Genomic DNA, 18,077 nt, shown 5'->3' with positions numbered 1-18,077 from the left:
GCAATGACCAGGAGCAGGGAGTGTGCCTAGCATATCGGAGAGACAGCAAGGACGTGAGGATGCCTGGAGTGCGGTGGGTGAGGAAGAGCTCCAAGGAGGTGAAGTCAGAGGAGTCGAGGGAGGGGCGTTGGAATTGACTGTGTGTCCCTTGGCTTTGATTCTGAGGGTGATGGGAGCCCCCAGAGGGTTTTGAATAGAGAAGGGACCTGATCCATCTTGGGCTTCAGCAGGATTGCTCTGATTGCTGGGTGGAGAACAGACGGAAGGGGACACGGGAGGAAGCAGGGACATATTTAGGAAGTTGTTGTGATCATGTAGGCAGCTGGGCCAAAGGTGATGGCAATGGTGGTGATGAGAAGTGGTCACATCCTGGATACATTTTATTTTTATTTATTTTATTTTATTTTATTTTTTGGCAGGGCCGTGTGGCTTGCGGGATCTTAGTTCCCCAACCAGGGATTGAACCTGGGCCACAGCAGTGAAAGCGCCGAGTCCTAACCACTGGACCACCAGGGAACTCCCCTGGACACATTTTAAAGGCAGAGCCAACTGAGAGAAAGAGAGGCATCAAGGATGCCTGGAGTCAAGTTTTTTGCCCTGAACACCTGGAAAGATGGTGTTGCCATTTGCAAAGATGGAGGAAAAACTAGAGAAGGAGCAGGTAGCAGGTGGGTGGCAGGTGGTAATAGGATTCGGGGTTTGGACCCTTAAGTTTGAGTGGCCCATTAGACATCCCACCAGGAAGGGCAAGTAGGCCACTGCCCATAGGAATCTGGAATTCTTGGGAGAGGTCCAGGCTGGAAGCGGCCAGCATAGATGGTCTTAAAGCAAAGGAAGAGGCTCATCTGTAGCAGCATGGAGGCCAGCTGGAAGGCTGCTGTGTTGTCCAGGAGACAGACGGGGACTGTGTGAACAAGAGCAGGACCCATCAGCTGGAGAGAAGGGTCAAAGGCATTCAGGAGATTTATTTAAGGGAATTCCCTGGCAGTCCAGTAGCTATAGCTAGGACTCCGTGCTTCCACTGCAGGGGGCACGGGTTTGAGCCCTGGTCAGGGAACTCAGATCCCGCAAGCCATGTGGCCAAGAAAAAAAAAAAGAGAGAGAGAGAGATTTATTTAATACGACTACACTTTATTTCAATTATGAAAAGAATATGTTTGTTGTAAAACATTAAAACAGTGACAGAGGCTTCCCTGGTGGCAGTGGTTAAGAATCTGCCGGCCAATGCAGGGGACGCGGGTTCGAGCCCTGGTCTGGGAAGATCCCACATCCCGCGGAGCAACTAAGCCCGTGTGCCACAGCTACTGAGCCTGCGCTCTAGAGCCCGCGAGCCACAACTACTGAAGCCTGTGCACCTAGAGCCCGTGCTCTGCAACAAGAGAAACCACCGCAATGAGAGGCCTGCGCGCCGCAACGAAGAGTAGCCCCCGCTCGTTGCAACTAAAAAGAAAGCCCACGCGCAGCAACGAAGATCCAACGCAGCCAAAAAAAACCAAACAAATAAATAAATACATTTATTTAAAACAAAACAAAACAGTGACAGATATTATGAACTAGAAGCCACAGGCCCTGTGACTGACCATGTGCAGATAAGCACAGAACTGGCACCTGGGGGAGGGGTTCGACCAGGATGTGTAGCATTTAAGGTGTCTGCCCTGACATCCAGAGGAGACAGGCAGACAGTCAATGAGGAGTTAGTGTGGCACACAGGCTGGAGACTTGGAAGGCAGGAGGAGTCCGGCTTGGGGTGGAAATGGAAGTTGTGGGCCACAGTCCAGGGAAGTGTGTGCATATGTGTGTGTGTGTGTGTGTGTCTATGGAAGAAGGTGAAGGGCTGAAGATGAAACTGACAGGTGAGGGATGGCCAGAGACGGAGGAGCCAGAACCACGGCAGGAGCTAAAGTAGAAGCTGCTGCACAAGATGCCATGAATACCCGAGCAGCCACCTCCCTGGGATCAGGGACCACTTCGCAGAGGTGGGGCATTTGACTTGGGGTTTAAAGTATGAGTAGGAGGTGGCCAGGTGGAGGATGGGGGAAGGGAGAATGGGGCAAAGCTGTGAACAAGGACATGGACAGTGAGAGAGCAGGGCTCAGTCCCTGTGGAAACCAGACAGTCCCCACAACACACGTCACTTCCATTCTTTAATGTGGGTAATTGATGGAGATTCAGTCCAGACCAATGTTCTGTAGAGCCCTGTCCCCACTCTCATTAAAGGGGCATCACTGTGCCCCAACATTGGCATTCTGCACCCCTCTACTTGTTCAGGTTTCCTTTTTTCCTTGAGGAGCGGGGGAAATGCTGGTACCACAATATAGCTTTCCAGGTCCTTTGTGGTCTGGCCCTGCCTCGCTTCTTGGAGGCCGCCTTCCCTCCCACCCTGTGAGCAGCCGTAATGCCTGACCTGCACCCTCCTCTCAGGCCTTTGCACATGCCTGGGGCCCTCTCCTCCCTCTTTTCTCCTCCTCTCCATGCAGCTGGCCAATGACTTCTAGTCCTTCCCTCCTAGACATCACCTCTTCCAAGAGTTTGTCCCTGACCACCCAAGAATGAGCTTTGGACTCCTTCTGCGTGGTCCCACAAAGGCCTGTATTTATCCCGACTATAGCACTATTGTCCTGTGTGCATATAGTGTGTGTTAAGTGTCTGTCCCCTCATTAGATCGGGACACATAAAGGGAAGGCACGGGGTCATGTTCTTGTTGATTCCCCAGGGCTGGCACAGAAAGTGTTTGCAGACTGAGCTGTAAACACTTGCATGCTTGAATGAGGCGTGTTCCTATAAAGGAGCACTGAAGGAAAGGCTGGGCGTCTGGGAGCTCCCTCGCCCCAGCACGGTTTGGGGTTTCCATCCCAACAGCTGGGAGGGTGGGAGTGGGGATCCCTAATATTGGGAACTGCTGCCACCTGCTGGGCAAGGCCGGTGTTGCCTTGCCCACGCCCTCACGGCTGAGCACCTGCGTGCCCAGGTTGGGATGATGACAGTCACTACTTGTCCTCCAGAAGCTCTCGGGCTGGTGGGAGAGACACCCTGACAGTGACAAGACAATGATGTGGAAGTATATGGGCTTTCGGGGTCTGGAGGAGGAAGGGGAGGCAGCTTGTGTAGAATTCAGGAATTCTGTCCCCGGGGCGGCGCAGAGCAGGAAGGGCCAGCCAACCCAGGCTCGGAGGCTGGGGAGAGTGCGTGTGCATGTGTGTGCGTGTGTGCGCGTGCATGTGTGCGTGCGTGCGTGTGCGCGTGCGTGTGTTGTTGATGTTCTCCTGTTGTGGCTTTTCTGCTGCTTTCTGGCAGATTTACTCCCTCTTTCTCCTCCCCTGGGAAGTCTGGCCCTGGCCCATTATAGTACAAAGTGCTGGCCATTGTGTAAGGGTCACTCTTACTGTGACCCTATCAGGAAGGCCCTCCTTTAGTTCCATTTCACAGATGAGGACGATGAGGCTCAGAGAGGTAAACACAAACCAGGTACTGAGGGTTGGGTGACATGGTTTGTAAGCCACCTAGCCTTGCAAATCCAAGCTGTTTTGACCACAAAGTCCAGCCCTGCCCGGCAGGCAGCTCTCCTTCCCCCTTCCAGACTCCCCAACCCCAGCCCGCCACCTTCCAGCTCACTCTTGAGGCCTGGGCTCAGCCACCCTGGGGGCGCAGCAGAGGAAGGAGATACGGGCAGTAGGCAGCTGGGGGGTGAGTCTCACTGCTCAGTGTGTGATATTTAAGGTATTTGTGATGGAATTGACTATATGCCTGAATACATTGCCCTCCTTTTCCCAAAGAGAAAATTTTTAAAAAAGAAATTTGGCCCAAAAGTCTAATTAAAACATTTAGGGATGCAAATGAAATAAGCAGCTCCCTAGTAATGATATTTAGTGAAAACATGTAAAATGGAAATACTTTAAATCACATATTTTTACAAATAACTTTATTTCGAAACAATTCTTTTCCACGCTCACGGTTTGTGAAGGTTTATTCAAACCCTTCACTTGCGTTTCTGCTTCTCATTGTCATGCCACGTGTCATCCCTAGCATCTCCTCTGAGTTCCCTACTACAGTTTTCTCGAATGCGTCATCTGCACTTGTGCTTGGAAATACAGAATTTTTTTTTTTTGTGTGTGGCTGCACTGCATGGCTTGCGGAACTTCCCCCACCAGGGATTGAACCCGTGCCCCCTGCAGTGGCAGCGCGGAATCTTAACCACTGAACCATCAGGGGAACCCAGAGCTTTTTGAATCCATGAATGATGCTGTTGCTGGAAAAATTATTCCAAGTCATGAGAATGGTTATTTTTCATCTCAGTGGTAGGTTAATATTTGTGATCTCCCTAGGGTAGTACAGAATTATATAAAATGGCAATCTCCTAGTCTTTTATCATTCTCTTGCCCTTTCTTTTTCTTCACAGCACTTCTTACCACCTGGTATACTCATTTATTTGTTTATTGTTTATTGTCTATCTCCCTCCCCTAGAACGTGAGCTCCGGTGGTCAGGGAACTTTGTCTATCTTCCTGTTTTATGTCCGTCACTTGGAAGCATGCCTGAAGCATAGTAGGTGCTCAATAAATATCTGTAGAATGAATGAATACAAAAGTCTTAGAAATGTTTGATAGTCCAGTGGCAGCCAGGACCATGCATGCAGATGGCACTGGAGTGGGATGGGAAGGCAGCCCTGCCGGACCCAACCCCATGTGAGGAGGGCATCTAAGTCGGGGGCAGCCTGTTGTCTCAGAGGATTAGCTACCTACAGGGAGATTGAACAAATTATAAAATATATTGAAGACAATTGGGGAAAAGGAAGTAAAAATCTGGAAAGGGGGAAAGCTAGGATGAACCCTGTGCCATTGGAATTTAAGGTCTGAATGGAAACTATTTTTCAATATATGGAAATTGTATTAGTTCGGGTTTTCGGAGAACCAGAACCAATAGGATAAATATAGAGAAAGAGACTTATTATGAGGGATTGACTCATGCAATTATGGAGGCTGGGAAGTCTCACAATCTGCTGTCTGCAAGCTGGAGACTTGGAAAGCAGGGTGGTGGAGTTCCAGACTCAGACAGAAGGCCTGAGAACCAGGGAGCTCTAATGGTGCAAGTACCAGTTCAAGGGCAGGAGAAGACCAATTCCAGCTCAACAGTCTGGAAGACAGAATTCAACCTTGCTCTGCCTTTTTGTTTTATTCAGGCCCTCAATGAATTGGATGATGCCCGCCCACATCGGGGAGGGCCACCTGCTTTACTCAGACCACCAAGTCAAATGCTAACCTCTTTTGGAAACACCCTCACAGACACGCCCAGAGGTAATGTTTAACGAGGTATCTGGGCATTCAGTTGCTCAGTAAGGTTGACATATAAAATTAACCATCACACAGATAAAGGAATAAACATAGGTATAAATGTGTATGTTTATGTGTGTATATAAACATGTGTCTACTGAGCGGGCCTGGCAGTAGAGGTTACCCTAATTGCATTGAGCACAACTAACACCCAGATCTTGGTTTCTAAATATTATTCTCCACCAAAAAGAAACAGGTATTCTTGCTGAAATGGCTAATTTCAGGGCTGGGGCAGGGAAAAACAAGATGAACCTGGAATATCTTATTGAGCCAGAAAGAATGGACGTGTCCAAAGAATGATGTGACACATCTAAATGACAAGAGGTCAGCAAGGGGCACCCGTTGACCAATCCTGGGACAATTTAAGCATCAAAATAAATGATAGGAATGGATTATAACCTACTGAATAAAATAGGAAATCACAAGTTCATCTGATAAATAAGTAAATGAATAAATAAATGGGGGTGAAGAAAAAGTTTTTTATAATAGAAGGCCAACTAATAAATGTAGAAGAAATGATAAAATTGGAAAATCACCATTTGCAAACCATTGTATTAATAATTAATTCAGGCAAGAAACATCAATGGATGCTGAAACCTATGGGTGAAAGTGGGATGAAGAAAAGGATGTTTCATAGTCTTAAAGTACCTCCCTTCCCCAATACCTACTAATTATGATCAAGCGATCAACATTACCAGCACCAGTCATGGTTCCAAATGATACTGAATACAAGAACACAGCATCAGGAGTTCCCTGGTGGTCCAGTGATTAGGACTCAGCGCTTTCACTGCCGTGGCCTGGGTTCAATCCCTGGTCGGGGAACTAAGATCCCACAAGCTGTGCGGCGTGGCCAAAAAAAAAGCACAGCATCGTTTTTGTGATATTTCTGCCCAAAATGTATAACAATGGTCTAATTGTGAGAAAGAAATGGACAAACCCAAATTGAAGGACAGTCTACAAAATAAGTTCCCTGTAATCTTCAAACACGTCAAGGTCAAAATTCAAAGAAAGGCTGCAAATTGTTCTAGATTGAGGGAGACCAGAGAGATGTGACAACTGTGTGCAATGTTTGATACCATATTAGTTTTTTTTTGTTTTGTTTTGTTTTTTTTGACATTGAAGAGCAGTTTGAAATTGTTTCAAAGTAAAAAGTTAAATAAAAGAAATGCCTGGCATGAGTGTTAGACCTTTCTGGCTGACTCCTGCTGGCCTGCAGGATTCATTACTGGACAAGCTCCTGTGGAACCCCCGTGACTGGATGTGAGGGGCCTTTGTGCTCCCACTGTCCCTGGACTCCCTGACACCCTTTTCTGATTCTATCTGTGCTTCATCCCTGCTAGCCCCAGAGATCCGAGAGCAGAGGTCCTGTCTGGATCATGACATAGAGCAGCCTCCAGAAACACACTGAATGAATCTCCTCCACAAAAGGGGTTTTTGGGGGTTCAGCTCAGTTCCACCTCTTCACCTGGGTTCAACCAAAGAAACTAGAGTCTGGCTGTTAGAGGTGCACCTGGCTGAGTGGGACCCGGATAATCAGGAGTCATGTCTGCAGGGAGCTTCCTGGGGGGTCTTGGAGGAAGTATGTCCTATTTAGAGTGGGGTTGAGGGTCTAATCCCCAAGATGGAACCTTGCTGCAAAGGCCTCTCAATGGGGAGGCCCTTTTACACGTTTGAGGTCACTTGTGCTCTCAACGGTCACATCGAGGGGGGTGTGGGATACTGAGATTCTGAGACTACCCCTGCCCCCCCGCTCAGAGCACAGCCCCTCCTCCCACACTCCAGGATCAGAATGTTGGGAATACTGGAGGAATAATGAGCACTATTGTGGGAATACTGCAGGATATTGCTAGGGAGGACGGACCGTTCAAGATGTTAGGAGGCATTTGCCAGGAACGGTTAAGCTTTTGCCCTTCTGTTTTCTGCTGAGCTAAGGTTATGGTTGTATGTGTGGTGATGCCACTCAAGCTTCCAAGATGCCAACTCTTCACCATGGGGGACTGGGGCACCTGTCTCTTAGCGTTGGCGTCATCCGGCTGTCACTCCTTTCTTATCTCCTGATGTGAGTAGAGCGCCCCCTTGAGGTGAGGGGCACGCATGACTGGGCAAGGAACGGGTGAGGAAACTCGGCCTGGCTGGAGGGTTCCAGGATCCAGGAGTGGAGGCAGGGGCATGGTCAGCCTACCCGGGGCGGGGCCTGACAGGGAGTGCCTTGGCAGGAAGGGAGGGCAAAGGGCCACGTCCTCCGCCTGCCCCACCCCGCTGACAAGAGTCCCAGTCACCAGGCCACCCTCTCAGTCTGGGGCCCTCGAGGGGTAAGTGTCCTTCTGAACCCACCTTGTCTCTTTCCTGGGGATCAGGTGAGAATTCCTTTCCTCCTTGGGGGCGGGGGGGTCCAAACACCCTGCCCCCTCTGCTTTCCTTTGGGTGGGAAGGGGCCACACCTACTATCCCCTCAGCATGATGCAGTCCCCTGCCCACGAGACCAGGGCACTGGGGGGCAGGTATGGAACGTCTCAGACCCTTCCCCTCCTGACATCAGCATCAGGGCCAAGGCCAGGGCGGAAAGGCCAAGTGGGACACCTCATCCAGGCAAGCCCCAAACCACTACTCCCTCCTCTGTCACCCTACCACAGAGCCCAGAATCCCAAGTGGCTGGAGCACTGGGGGATACCCAGACAGAGCCCTCGCTGGACCAGGTCCTCCGGGAGCGGGATGAAGCCATTGCCAAGTGAGAGGAAGCTGCTTGTGGGGGACGGGAGGGTGGTGGCTGGCTCACCCGCAAGCTCTGTCCTGCCAGGAGGGGAAGGGGGGACGTCAGGCATTCCTGGAAGAAAAGCCACACAAATACCCACTCTGTCACAAGACGGGGGCTGTGGCCATACTTGTCCACCCCCAGGGCCCAGAACCAGCTCTGCAGGGCCTGACGCCCAGGCTGCTCTCTCTGCCCCTCAGGAAGCGGGCAGTGGAGGCTGAGCTGGACATATTCAAAGCCAAGTTGCGAGCTGTGGAGGCCCAGCTGCTGGAAGTTCTGGAGGAGAAGCTGAGACTGAGGCAGGAGGTGGAGGCCTGGGAGGTAGGGTGGACCTGCCGGCCGGGCTCAGGGGGCAGGGCCCCGGGCACAAGCCTGGCCCCTGAACCTGCTCTCCCGCCCCCAGGACGACATGCAGCGGCTGGTGAGGCAGCAGGTCGAGAGTCAGCTGCAGAGAGAGTCCAGGGGCGCTCTGGGAGCCCCCATGGACCCTGGAACTGCCAGGACCCCCTGGGTCCGATTCACCTTGAGTCGGTGGGGACGTTGGCGGTGAGAGAGCTCAACCCAAGACCTTGGGAGGAGTAACTTTATTCATTAAAGTTTAAGGTCTGACGCACCCCCCACGCATCCTCGTGCCCTCTCAGTGCCCACCTGAGTCCTTCTGTGCAGAAACAAGGAGCAGCCCGCAGGGCCTTGAAGCCTGGGGTTTCGTGTCCCCTCTGGCCAGCAACCCTTAGGCCAGGAAGTCTCGGACGGCAGCCATGAAGTCCTGCGGGCAGTCGCTGTGGACCCAGTGGCTAGCGTTAGGCACGGTCTGCATCTGGGCCCGAGGGAAGAGCCGCCTAATCTCAGGGTGGTGGCTGGGACTGTCCGCCGGAGAGAAGGCCACCGAGAGGGGGTGAAAGTAGGAAGATGGAGAGAGAAGGAGAGAAGTGGAGGCCAAGTGGGGAGGGATGGAGAGCCACGTGAGTCCACCTGCCCAGTGGTGTTTCTGGGTTTTCAGGCGCCCCCTGCCCACACCCCAGCCCTCCCCAGGCTGGGGGCTGGGTAAGTCAGGTATGCGCCTCCCACCACCCAGCCTGGCTTACAGCACGAATTGAGAGTTTCCACCCAGGAGGAAGAGGGCTGGCCCAGAGTAGGTTTCTGGTCGTGGTGGGAAGTTCAAGATCTTGTCCAAGTGCTGGGCCAAGGCATCCAAGTTCACCCTCCACGTGAAGCGCCCGTCCACCTCCACCAGGTTGGTGAGCAGGAACTGCCGCATGCTTATGCTCTGTGGGGGTCCAGCAGTTGCAGGTGGGAGGGAATCCTTGTGAGGCCCGGGGCCGCCACTCTTCCTTTGCCCACAACACCATACAGGGGCTTGGGTGCATTACCTGGATAACACAGCTGAGCTTCTCATCCACCAGTTTTCGGGCACTAGAGAGGGATGCCTCATCCGGGATGTCTATGGCCCTTATGGCTGCTATGTAGTTTGGAAAGTTCAAGCTGGACGGGCTCTCCACTGGGCTGATGTCCACGGCAATCAAGCGCTCCACCAGCTCTGGCTGTGGGAGAGAATCAGACTGGGGACCTTAGGGCAGGCATAGCAGGTCTCAGGCCTAGTTCCCGGATCCTGAACTTGGCCATCCAAGGCTCACTGGATTTCCAGGTTGCCTGCTGGGCACTCAGGGTCTACAGTGGATGTGAAGAAGCCCTGGATAGAGACGGCTCACCCTCTGAAGTGCCAGCAGCATGGCTGTCCTGCCTCCCATGCTGTGGCCAATGAGGACGCAGGGCACTAGGCCCAGCTGGGGCAGGAGGTCCTGCACATCCTGGCTCATGGCCTCGTAGCTCATGTCCGGGCTGTGAGGGCTGTCACCATGGTTCCGAGCATCCACTGTCAGCACCTGGGGAGTGGGCGAGGCGGGCAGCTCTGGCATCCACATTCAGGGCATAGCCAAAAGCCTGGCAGATCTGCAGGCTGAGGGAGGTGGACAGCCTGGGGTGGGGGGGGGAGATCCAGAAGGGGAAGAAGGGCCCGAAAGGTGAGAAGGCCCAGTTCTCAGACCTTGGAGGCCCAGATGACGAACCTGGAGCCACTGTGCCAGAAGGCCCAAGGAATGTGACCACGTCTCTGTAGGTTTGGCCTAGCTGGGTGGCAACTCCAGAGAAAGCAGACACCAAGAATTGGCAACAGCTGGAGCACAGCAGGACGGGCTGCTGTATGAGGTGGAAAGCCCCGTGTCATCCCTGGTGAACAAGCAGGGTCTGGCCCCCTTAGAGGGTAGGGTATTGGTGCTTAGGCATCTGACAGCAGAGCCTAGGTTAGGGTGCAGCACGCAGACCTGTAACACGAATGAAGGACTGGATGGGTGAAAGCACGAGGGAATGAATGGGGTTCATCTAGGGCCTGGGTCTGCCCTGGGGCCTCCAACCTTAGAAGGTCAATCCCTTCTTTCATTTCTGCCTAGAAGGACCTGCCACTCCCAGAGTTGAGGACAGAGAAGCTGGCCACACCTCGGCCTCCTCTAGGGCCCCGCCCACCCAGGCCCCGCCTCCCTCGGGTCCCCGCCTCCCCCGGAAGCTCACCCTCCGGCCTGTCTGCTGGGCCAGGGCCTTGGCGATGGAGTTGAAGTTGGTTTTGCAGCCGAAGAGCCCATGCAGAAAGACGAGGGGCGGGCGGGTTGCCTCCCCGTCCAGAAGTCTGTAGGAAAGCGGCACCGGCCTGGCGGGAGGAGCAAGGGTAGGGGAAGGGTCTGAGCCGGGTGGCGAAGCGGCCTGGGAGAGGGCGGGCCCAAGCGGAGGAAGTGGAGCCATCTGGGTCGGACTGGAGGGGGAGGGGCGAAGGACGAACTTGCACCTGACACCCTTGACTGACCTTGGCTCGGTGCCGCCTTGGCTGCTGCTGGGTGCGACAGGCACTCTGGAGAAGCTGGGACTGGAGGGGCCCAGGCCCCTACGGGGGAGCCTCCAGGCGCGGGCCCAGCGGAGCATCTCCTGGATCTCCTACCCGGCGCGCACCTCGTGGTGTCCCCCGGCTCCGCCTCGCTCACAGCCCCGCCCAATTCCGACTGGAGCTCCGCCTTCTCCCCGCCCCCTATCGCGGAGCGCTCCTCCTTCGCTTACGTTTCCTTACGTAATCCCGGAAAACTGTCTCCCCCCCCCGGCTCCGCCCCTTGCGTCACTACGTAACCCTGTGGGCACCACGCCCACAGGCGAGAGCACCGCACCTGGCCACGCCCTGGGCGGAGCCAACCAATACCCTGGCCCCGCCCTGCTAAGCTCCGCCCGGCCCCTCCCCGCGCAGAATTCTTGCGGGGAGTCGGAGCCTGAGTTTTGGAATCACATTCCCGCAGCTCGTAACGTGCTGGGTTTGGGGCTTGAACTCTGGCCGCGGGGCAGATCCTTGGCAAGCCGAGGAGGCGCTGCCTGGGCCCGCTGCGGACCCCGCACCTGGCCCGCTCCGGATGCTGTATTTTCTGTGCCGCTGGCGGTCGCAGGCGAGAGGCGCCGTGAGTGGCTCCCGTCGTCGAGGCGCCAGCTTGGAGGCGCCGCGCTCCACAGCCGGGGGCCCATGCAGGCTGGACGGAGCACCTCTTACCAATCCTGAAGTCTACTCTAGAAAGAGCTAGGAGAGACTCTAGAGGTCATTTCCAACCCGCCCCTCGACCCCCGCTCCCGCCCTTTACCGATGAGGAAACTGAGGCAAATAACTTTTACAAGCGGTATAACTGTAACCTCTGGTCTGCGAGTCAAGGTGGGAGGCCAGGTGTTTGTACTAAAGGGGGCATTTGCTGCACTGAGCTGAAATGGTTCAGATCTGCTCACCCCCGCCCCGCATTTACCAGCAGAGAAATAAATAATCTTCCCACCCCGCTCAGCACATCATGCAGGGAAGTCGCCTCCTTTTGGAACACTGACTGGCTGCCATCTTCTCTGACCAGTCTGGGGTAGTGGTGGCAGTGGCGACATTGTCTCAGGTCTCAGCTGGCTTCCACAGCAGTCCAGCCTTCAGCAGTTGCAAGAGTAGCTGCTCTTTCTACAGCATTCTTCTGCTCAGAAATGGTCAGGGGGAATTTCCTGGTGGTCCAGTGGTTAGGACTCCGTGATCTCACTGCTGAGGGCCCGAGTTCAATCCCTGGTCGGGGAACTAAGATCCCACAAACTGCGCAGTGCCAGGCACCCCCAAGGACTATACTGCACACCTCCCTTCAGGTCCTTTCCCCCACCACCTTAAAAGTCCTCCACATCTTTTAAGGTCCAAGATAACTGCCACCTCTTCCTCAAGCCTTCCCAGCTTTTCCCAGTTGAAACTAATCTCTTCCACCACATGTTCTCTAAACATTTGTCAGAGTCTGGACTTCTATGTGTCCACCATAGGCTGGGGGCTCCTGAAGGACCTGGGTCGTGTTTGTTCATCTGGCGCAAAGTGCGATAGTAATTTTACTGAATGATTATGGAGAGATTCAAGCACTAGCTGAGGCTTAGGTGTAGGTTCAGCTGGTAGCTGGGTCAGTGCCCCCTCCAGGACATGGCACCTGGGCTAGCCAGGGTTCCACTGGCTTCTCCCCCACCTCCTTCTGACAAGCCTGATGGAGTCAGTACAGTAGGATGCATCCTAACTCCATGGCCTCATAAATGCCTTGCCTAACGAAGTGGCCCCCATCTTGAGCCAGCCTGGTGATGGGCAGGTGTTTTGTTCTAATCTGAGGAGGGCTTTGAGGTCGCTGGGGACTCTAAACACACCAGGTGGTGTGATCATTTGTTGCCAGCATAGTCAATAGGGGCATGATGAGAACATCTGAGCCCTGGAGGGGGGTTGGTCCAAGGCCTGGGAGGGTCTTTGGAGGAGATCAGGTAGGAAGTTTTTCTAGAACTGGTGAATAAAGGAGAAGGGGGTTGACGTCATGGTGGTGATTCAGAAGAGTAGCATTTCAAAGGTGGTTTCAGGTGGGCCCCCATCCCCACCCCAGCCTACTGTCTAACTGGGTAACCTGAGCCTGGCCCACAACCCTTGACCATCTGCCCCCAGCCAGAGTCCTGGGTCTAGGGGCAGAAGCAGTCTTGAGACGTTTCTGCATCCTGGGGCCCAGCTGTGTCACGTGGCCGGTCAGGACCTGGCTGGCTGGCAAGCAGAAAAACCAGTTGGCTTGAGGTTTTCACTTGAACACTCCAGAAGAAGCAGTGGGGCCAGGAGAGGGGTTGTTGCTACCTTGGAAGGACTCTGGTGATGGGGTGTTGGGCAGGGGTCAACCTTAGGGCCGTCCACCCCTCCCATCTTGTCAGGAACAGGCCAGTGGCCTCGCTGGTGGTTGGTGAGGGTCTCCTTCTTGGGGGGTGTCAAGCCCCTGATATGCTGAGGTTGATGTAGGTGGAGAAACGGGGTGCAGAATGAGGACGCTCCACCTCGGTGATCGACTCTCCACTTCAGCATCTCTGTTCCCAGCCGTCCAACCTGGGAAGGTGTTAGCATCCTTATTTTACTGCTGAGAAAATGGAGACTTGGGAGGTGAAGTCACCCAGCTCCAATCATGCAGCCCCCGCGTGGCGCAACCCGAAGTCCCTCCCCGGCTGTGTGACTCCTAGTGCAGTGCTCCGAGTATTTCGTCACCGCCCTTCTGGCTGGGGACTGAGAGCCAAGGGGGTGCGGCCTGCGGCCGCAGGAACACTGCACCCTGGTGGCGGCGGCGTTGAATGGGTTAAGACAGGGAGGTGGCGGGTGTCCCTTAACCGCACCTGGCTCAGTATCGGTCACGTGGCCAGGGTTTCACCTGCCCCGCTGAGCAGGGACAATCAGGCTGCTTGTTTCCGCGATTGGTCACCATGGTGACAGGAGGGCGCCTGGGGAGGTCAACAGGGCAAATTCCTCCCCGCCGCCAGGTGGGGCAGGGGTGTCGGTCAGGCGGGTGTCACCGGGGCTCCTGGAAGACCCCTCGAGGTTTCCCTTGGGGCTGTCCCCGTGGCCCCCCTCAGGTGACTCCCATCCAGCATCCTCCCATAGCACCCCACCCCCAACCCAACTTCTCTCTTCCCTGAGTTTATTAAACTGCCAAGACTTTCGTATGCATTATCTTGTTTAATCAGCACAGCAGCCTGTTCTGCGTGGAAGTGGTGGTAATCCCCTGTGCCTCCCCCCGACTCAGGGAACACTTTGAGAACATTTGCTCCTGCCTTCTTTCATTCAACAATCAACAGATATTCTTGGGGCCTCATGCCTTTCTAGACACAGGCGCCTTTCTAGAGACAGCCAGTGAACAAAACAACAGACTAATGAACCACACAACAGTGGATGGTGTGGAGTATTTATTTTCTTCGGAGCAGGTTGGGGAGGCTCCTGGGGACCCCGTGTAGAAGACAGAGACTGCGCGTGATCATCCTCTAGCCCTGGTGTCCAGAACACCTCTGGGGACCATTTCTGCCACCTCCAGGCCTTACCTGTACCTCCTCCCCTCCAAGCTCCCCACCAGACCCACAGATCCTCCATCTCCTGCTTTCACCTACTTGTTCCTCTGCTCCAGAACTCCCGACAGGCCCTGCTAACTCTTTTTTTTTTTTAAATTTATTTATTTGTTTATTTTTGGCTGTGTTGGGTCTTCGTTGCTGTGCGCGGGCTTTCTCTAGTTGCGGTGAGCGGGGGCTACTCTTTGTTGCCGTGCGTGGGCTTCTCAATGCAGTGGCTTCTCTTGTTGCAGAGCACGGGCTCTAGGTGCACGGACTTCAGTAGTTGTGGCACACGGGCTCAGTAGTTGTGGCTCGCGGGCTCTAGAGCCCAGGCTTCGTAGTTGTGGCACACGGGCTTAGTTGCTCCGTGGCATGTGGCATCTTCCCGGACCAGGGCTCGAACCCCTGTCCCCTGCATTGGCAGGCAGATTCTTAACCACTGCACCACCAGGGAAGTACCGGCCCTGCTAACTCTTGTCAACATTTTTCCTACCTCCAGACTCACGTGCACAGTCACTGTACCCCCAGTCACAGCCTCATCACAGGCACACGTTCTTAAAGTAGGTGGGGTGAGGACACCTCCTCTTTTGGGGTGGAGGGAGTCTGTGTATTTTGAAACCCAGCAGCCTTCACTCCCCTTGAGAAACAGCAGCCTGCAGGTTGCACACCAGCCCCCTCTGCCTGCATTTTGGAGCCTTCATTTACTGAGCGCTATGTGCCAGGCACTGGGGATGCAGGGGTGAGCCCGGATCAATTCACAGACCTGACAGTCTGGTGGGGAAGATTCGAATGGATGTGTGATCACACACCCAGTAAATATGCAAAGGAAAGTGAGAGCATAAAACCGAGGAATCCGACTGGCCCTGCAGAAGTGAGGCTTGAATGGAGATCTGAAGGATGAGTAGGAGTCGGCCAGGTGAACGGGTTACAGTGGAGGACGGTGTTCCAGAAGTTGGCACACCATGTTCAATGACAAAGCCATCCCATTTCTCAAGGCAGAATCAGGGGTCATTTCTGATGCCTCCTTCCTTACCTCCTCCACCCCCATCCAATCCCTCACCCAGTTCTGTTGATTTTTATCTCCCAAATAGCTCTGATATCCATCGACTTCTGTCCATCTCCACGGCCCCATTTCGCCCCTCCATCACCACCTTCTCACTGGACCTGTCCATTTTGGCCTTTCTAGTATTTTCCCTACATAGTAGGCAGCTTGATCTTTTCCAAACATACAATATATTTCTACGTTAATCTAGTTTGTTCCTTTTTACATTTTCCTATTTTTCTGTGCTCTGGGTTCTGTGTTCAGTGCTCCTGGGGATGCATGTGGCAGACCAGAGTAGAAAAGCTGGTTTTTGTGTTTCAAAAGCTGAAGCCCAGAGGGGAAGAGGAAGCCTCAGTAGAGATAAGTGTTTGGGCCAAGAATGGGAGGGGTCTGCCACTTACTTCTTAGCAGGGTCCCCAGAAAGGAATGGCTCATGGGCTTACCAGGCAGGCAGGATCATAGGCAGCTTGCAAAATTGTTCCTAGCTCTGAGCCCAAAGCAGACACAGTACAAACCACAGGACCAAAGGGACCATGGAGACAAGATGGTGATGCCTCAGCAGTGATCACTGTTGCCTGAGGGCTGGATACTGTCCAACTTCACCCTCCCCCCAGCCTCCTCCCTCATCTCCCCCCTCCAACACACCCCCAGCAAATCTGGCCCTGCTGAATGTCCTGGAATTGTGGCCCAGCCACTGCCTCAGCAGAATGGAGCATCAAGGAAATAATGTTATTGCATGGCTCAGTTTATGAACTGACTTTCATAATTGCCACAATGCCATATGCACGGACTTTCTTTATAAATCAACAATCCAATAATTCATTCGGCAAATATTTACTGGGCACCCGCGGATGCTAAATATGAATTTTAGAGTCAGGGATATGGCAGTTACATGGCCCTCTTCCTCAAGGAACACAAAAAGCCAAAACCAAAAAACCCCCCAGCATTTCTGCTTTCAAGTGGGCAGGGGTGCTGTGTTCAATAATTGGGGTGGGAGATATTAAGTAGGGTGGTAAGGAAAGATCTCAGGTAAGGTGAAATTTGGAGGATAAGAAGGAGGCAGTCATATAAACACCAGGGGGAAAAGTGTTTTAGGCAGAGGGAATAGTATGTGCAAAGGCCCTGAAGTACACAAGACCTTCCCTTGTTAGAAGAACAGAGAGGAAGGCAGAGGAAGCTGGAGCAGAGAAAGCAAGGGGAAAAAGGCATATAAGAGATGGGCTGGGGTGGGTCCATGTAGGGGCCTGGTAAGGAATTTGGTCTTTATTAAAGAGAAATGAGAGCCAGTAAGGGTTTAAGCGGGGAGAGACATGATTTCCATTTTACAAAGACTATTTGGATATGCAGGAGAAGGCTGGAGAGAAAGATTAGAGGGGAGGTGGAGGAGAGGAAGGAAAATCAGCTAGGAAGCTATTGTATTATCTAGTTGAGACAAGATGGTAACTTTTGACTGTGAGGTGGCTGTGGAGATAGAGAGCGGTAGATAGACTTGAGATATATTTTGAGTTAGAATTAATAGGATTGGATGAACAATTATTTTTATTTTTATTTTTTATTTTTGGCTGCAGGGCGTGGCTTGTGGGATCTTAGTTCCCCGACCAGGGATCGAACCTGCACCCTCAGCAGTGAAAGCACAGAGTCCTAACCACTGGACCACCAGGGAATTCCCTGGATGAAGAATTAGATGGATAGAGAGGAAGATGCTGCTTAGGAAAAGGAAGAAATCAAGGACAACTCCCAGGTTTCTGGATGGGTAGTTGTGCCATTTACAAAGATGGGGAAGGCTGGAGAGGAATTTATTTTCCCCCCTCTATAGGGTACAAGTGGTAAGGGAGAATCTAGAGTTCCACTTGAGGCATGTTAAGTTTGAGATGCCCATGAGATAGCATAATAGTTAACATTTATTGAGTTTAACATGCCAAGCGCTGTTCTAAATGCTTTATATCCATTAATTCATTTACTCCTCATAATGACTGTGAGAGGGTACATGTATTATTTAATCCCTCCTTTAATAGCTGAGAGAATTGAGCAACAGAGAGGTTAATTAATTGCCCACGATCACACTGCTTGGAGGCTGCAGGGACGGGATCCAATCCCAAGTGGTTGGGCTCCAGGGACCATGCTGTTAGCCAGTGTCCTCTACTGTCTTCGTGGCATTCAAGGAGGCAGGTGGATGCATGAGTGGGGAGCTCGGAGGAGAGGTCTGGGAGCTGGAGGATGTTAAAGCCATGGAAATGGGAGAGACGCTCACAGGGGATAAAAGTACATTGGAGGAAGAGAAGAGGGCCTAAGACAGAGGACCTTTGGAGGATGGCAGGAAGGGAGATGGAGGAAGTGCACAGAAGGAGGAGGAAGGCCAGGCGAGGGTGGTGTCACAACGAGCAGGACAAGTGAGAGTTCTGAGGAGGAGAGAGAGAGGTCACCTCTGTCAACAGTTGCTGAGAGCATGAGTAAACTCCAGATGGAAAGGTGACTGTTGGCCATGGCAACTTGGAGGCCCCAGGGACCTTGCCAGGAGCAGCTTGGAGTGGTGAAGGGGTG

The 18,077-nt window shown here is 53.2% G+C and overlaps 1 protein-coding gene and 1 long non-coding RNA gene across 8 annotated transcripts; one reads left to right on the top strand and one right to left on the bottom strand.

The window, feature by feature from the left end:
• The first annotated feature begins 1,398 nt into the window (after nt 1–1,398).
• On the top strand, nt 1,399–8,598 carry LOC309646280. 2 transcript variants are annotated; one of them, XR_014255241.1, is made up of 4 exons: nt 1,399–7,637; nt 7,959–8,053; nt 8,278–8,398; nt 8,481–8,598. It is a non-coding gene; the product is annotated as an uncharacterized lncRNA (long non-coding RNA). The 2 variants fall into 2 exon arrangements; XR_014255242.1 differs by having other exon boundaries at nt 8,278–8,534.
• Nucleotides 8,599–8,646: 48 nt separating this feature from the next.
• ABHD11 (abhydrolase domain containing 11) lies at nt 8,647–11,134 on the bottom strand. 6 transcript variants are annotated; one of them, XM_082432393.1, is made up of 6 exons: nt 10,932–11,123; nt 10,643–10,778; nt 9,787–9,960; nt 9,448–9,618; nt 9,163–9,344; nt 8,647–8,856 (listed from the first exon to the last, which is right to left on the bottom strand). In XM_082432393.1, exons 1-6 carry the CDS (start codon nt 11,045–11,047, stop codon nt 8,808–8,810), a joined length of 828 nt encoding a protein of 275 aa, XP_082288519.1. In that variant the 5' UTR covers nt 11,048–11,123; the 3' UTR covers nt 8,647–8,807. The 6 variants fall into 6 exon arrangements, with proteins under 6 accessions (XP_082288519.1, XP_082288518.1, XP_082288517.1 ...); XM_082432392.1 differs by having other exon boundaries at nt 8,647–8,940; nt 10,932–11,118; XM_082432391.1 differs by having other exon boundaries at nt 10,643–11,130.
• Between the last annotated feature and the right edge of the window lie 6,943 nt (nt 11,135–18,077).

Source organism: Balaenoptera physalus (assembly GCF_965194825.1).
Source record: "Balaenoptera physalus genome assembly, chromosome: 16".
NCBI classification, from domain to species: Eukaryota; Metazoa; Chordata; class Mammalia; order Artiodactyla; family Balaenopteridae; genus Balaenoptera; species Balaenoptera physalus.
The sequence above is the reverse complement of the archived record's forward strand: the minus strand, read 5'-3'. Positions and strand labels throughout refer to the sequence as shown.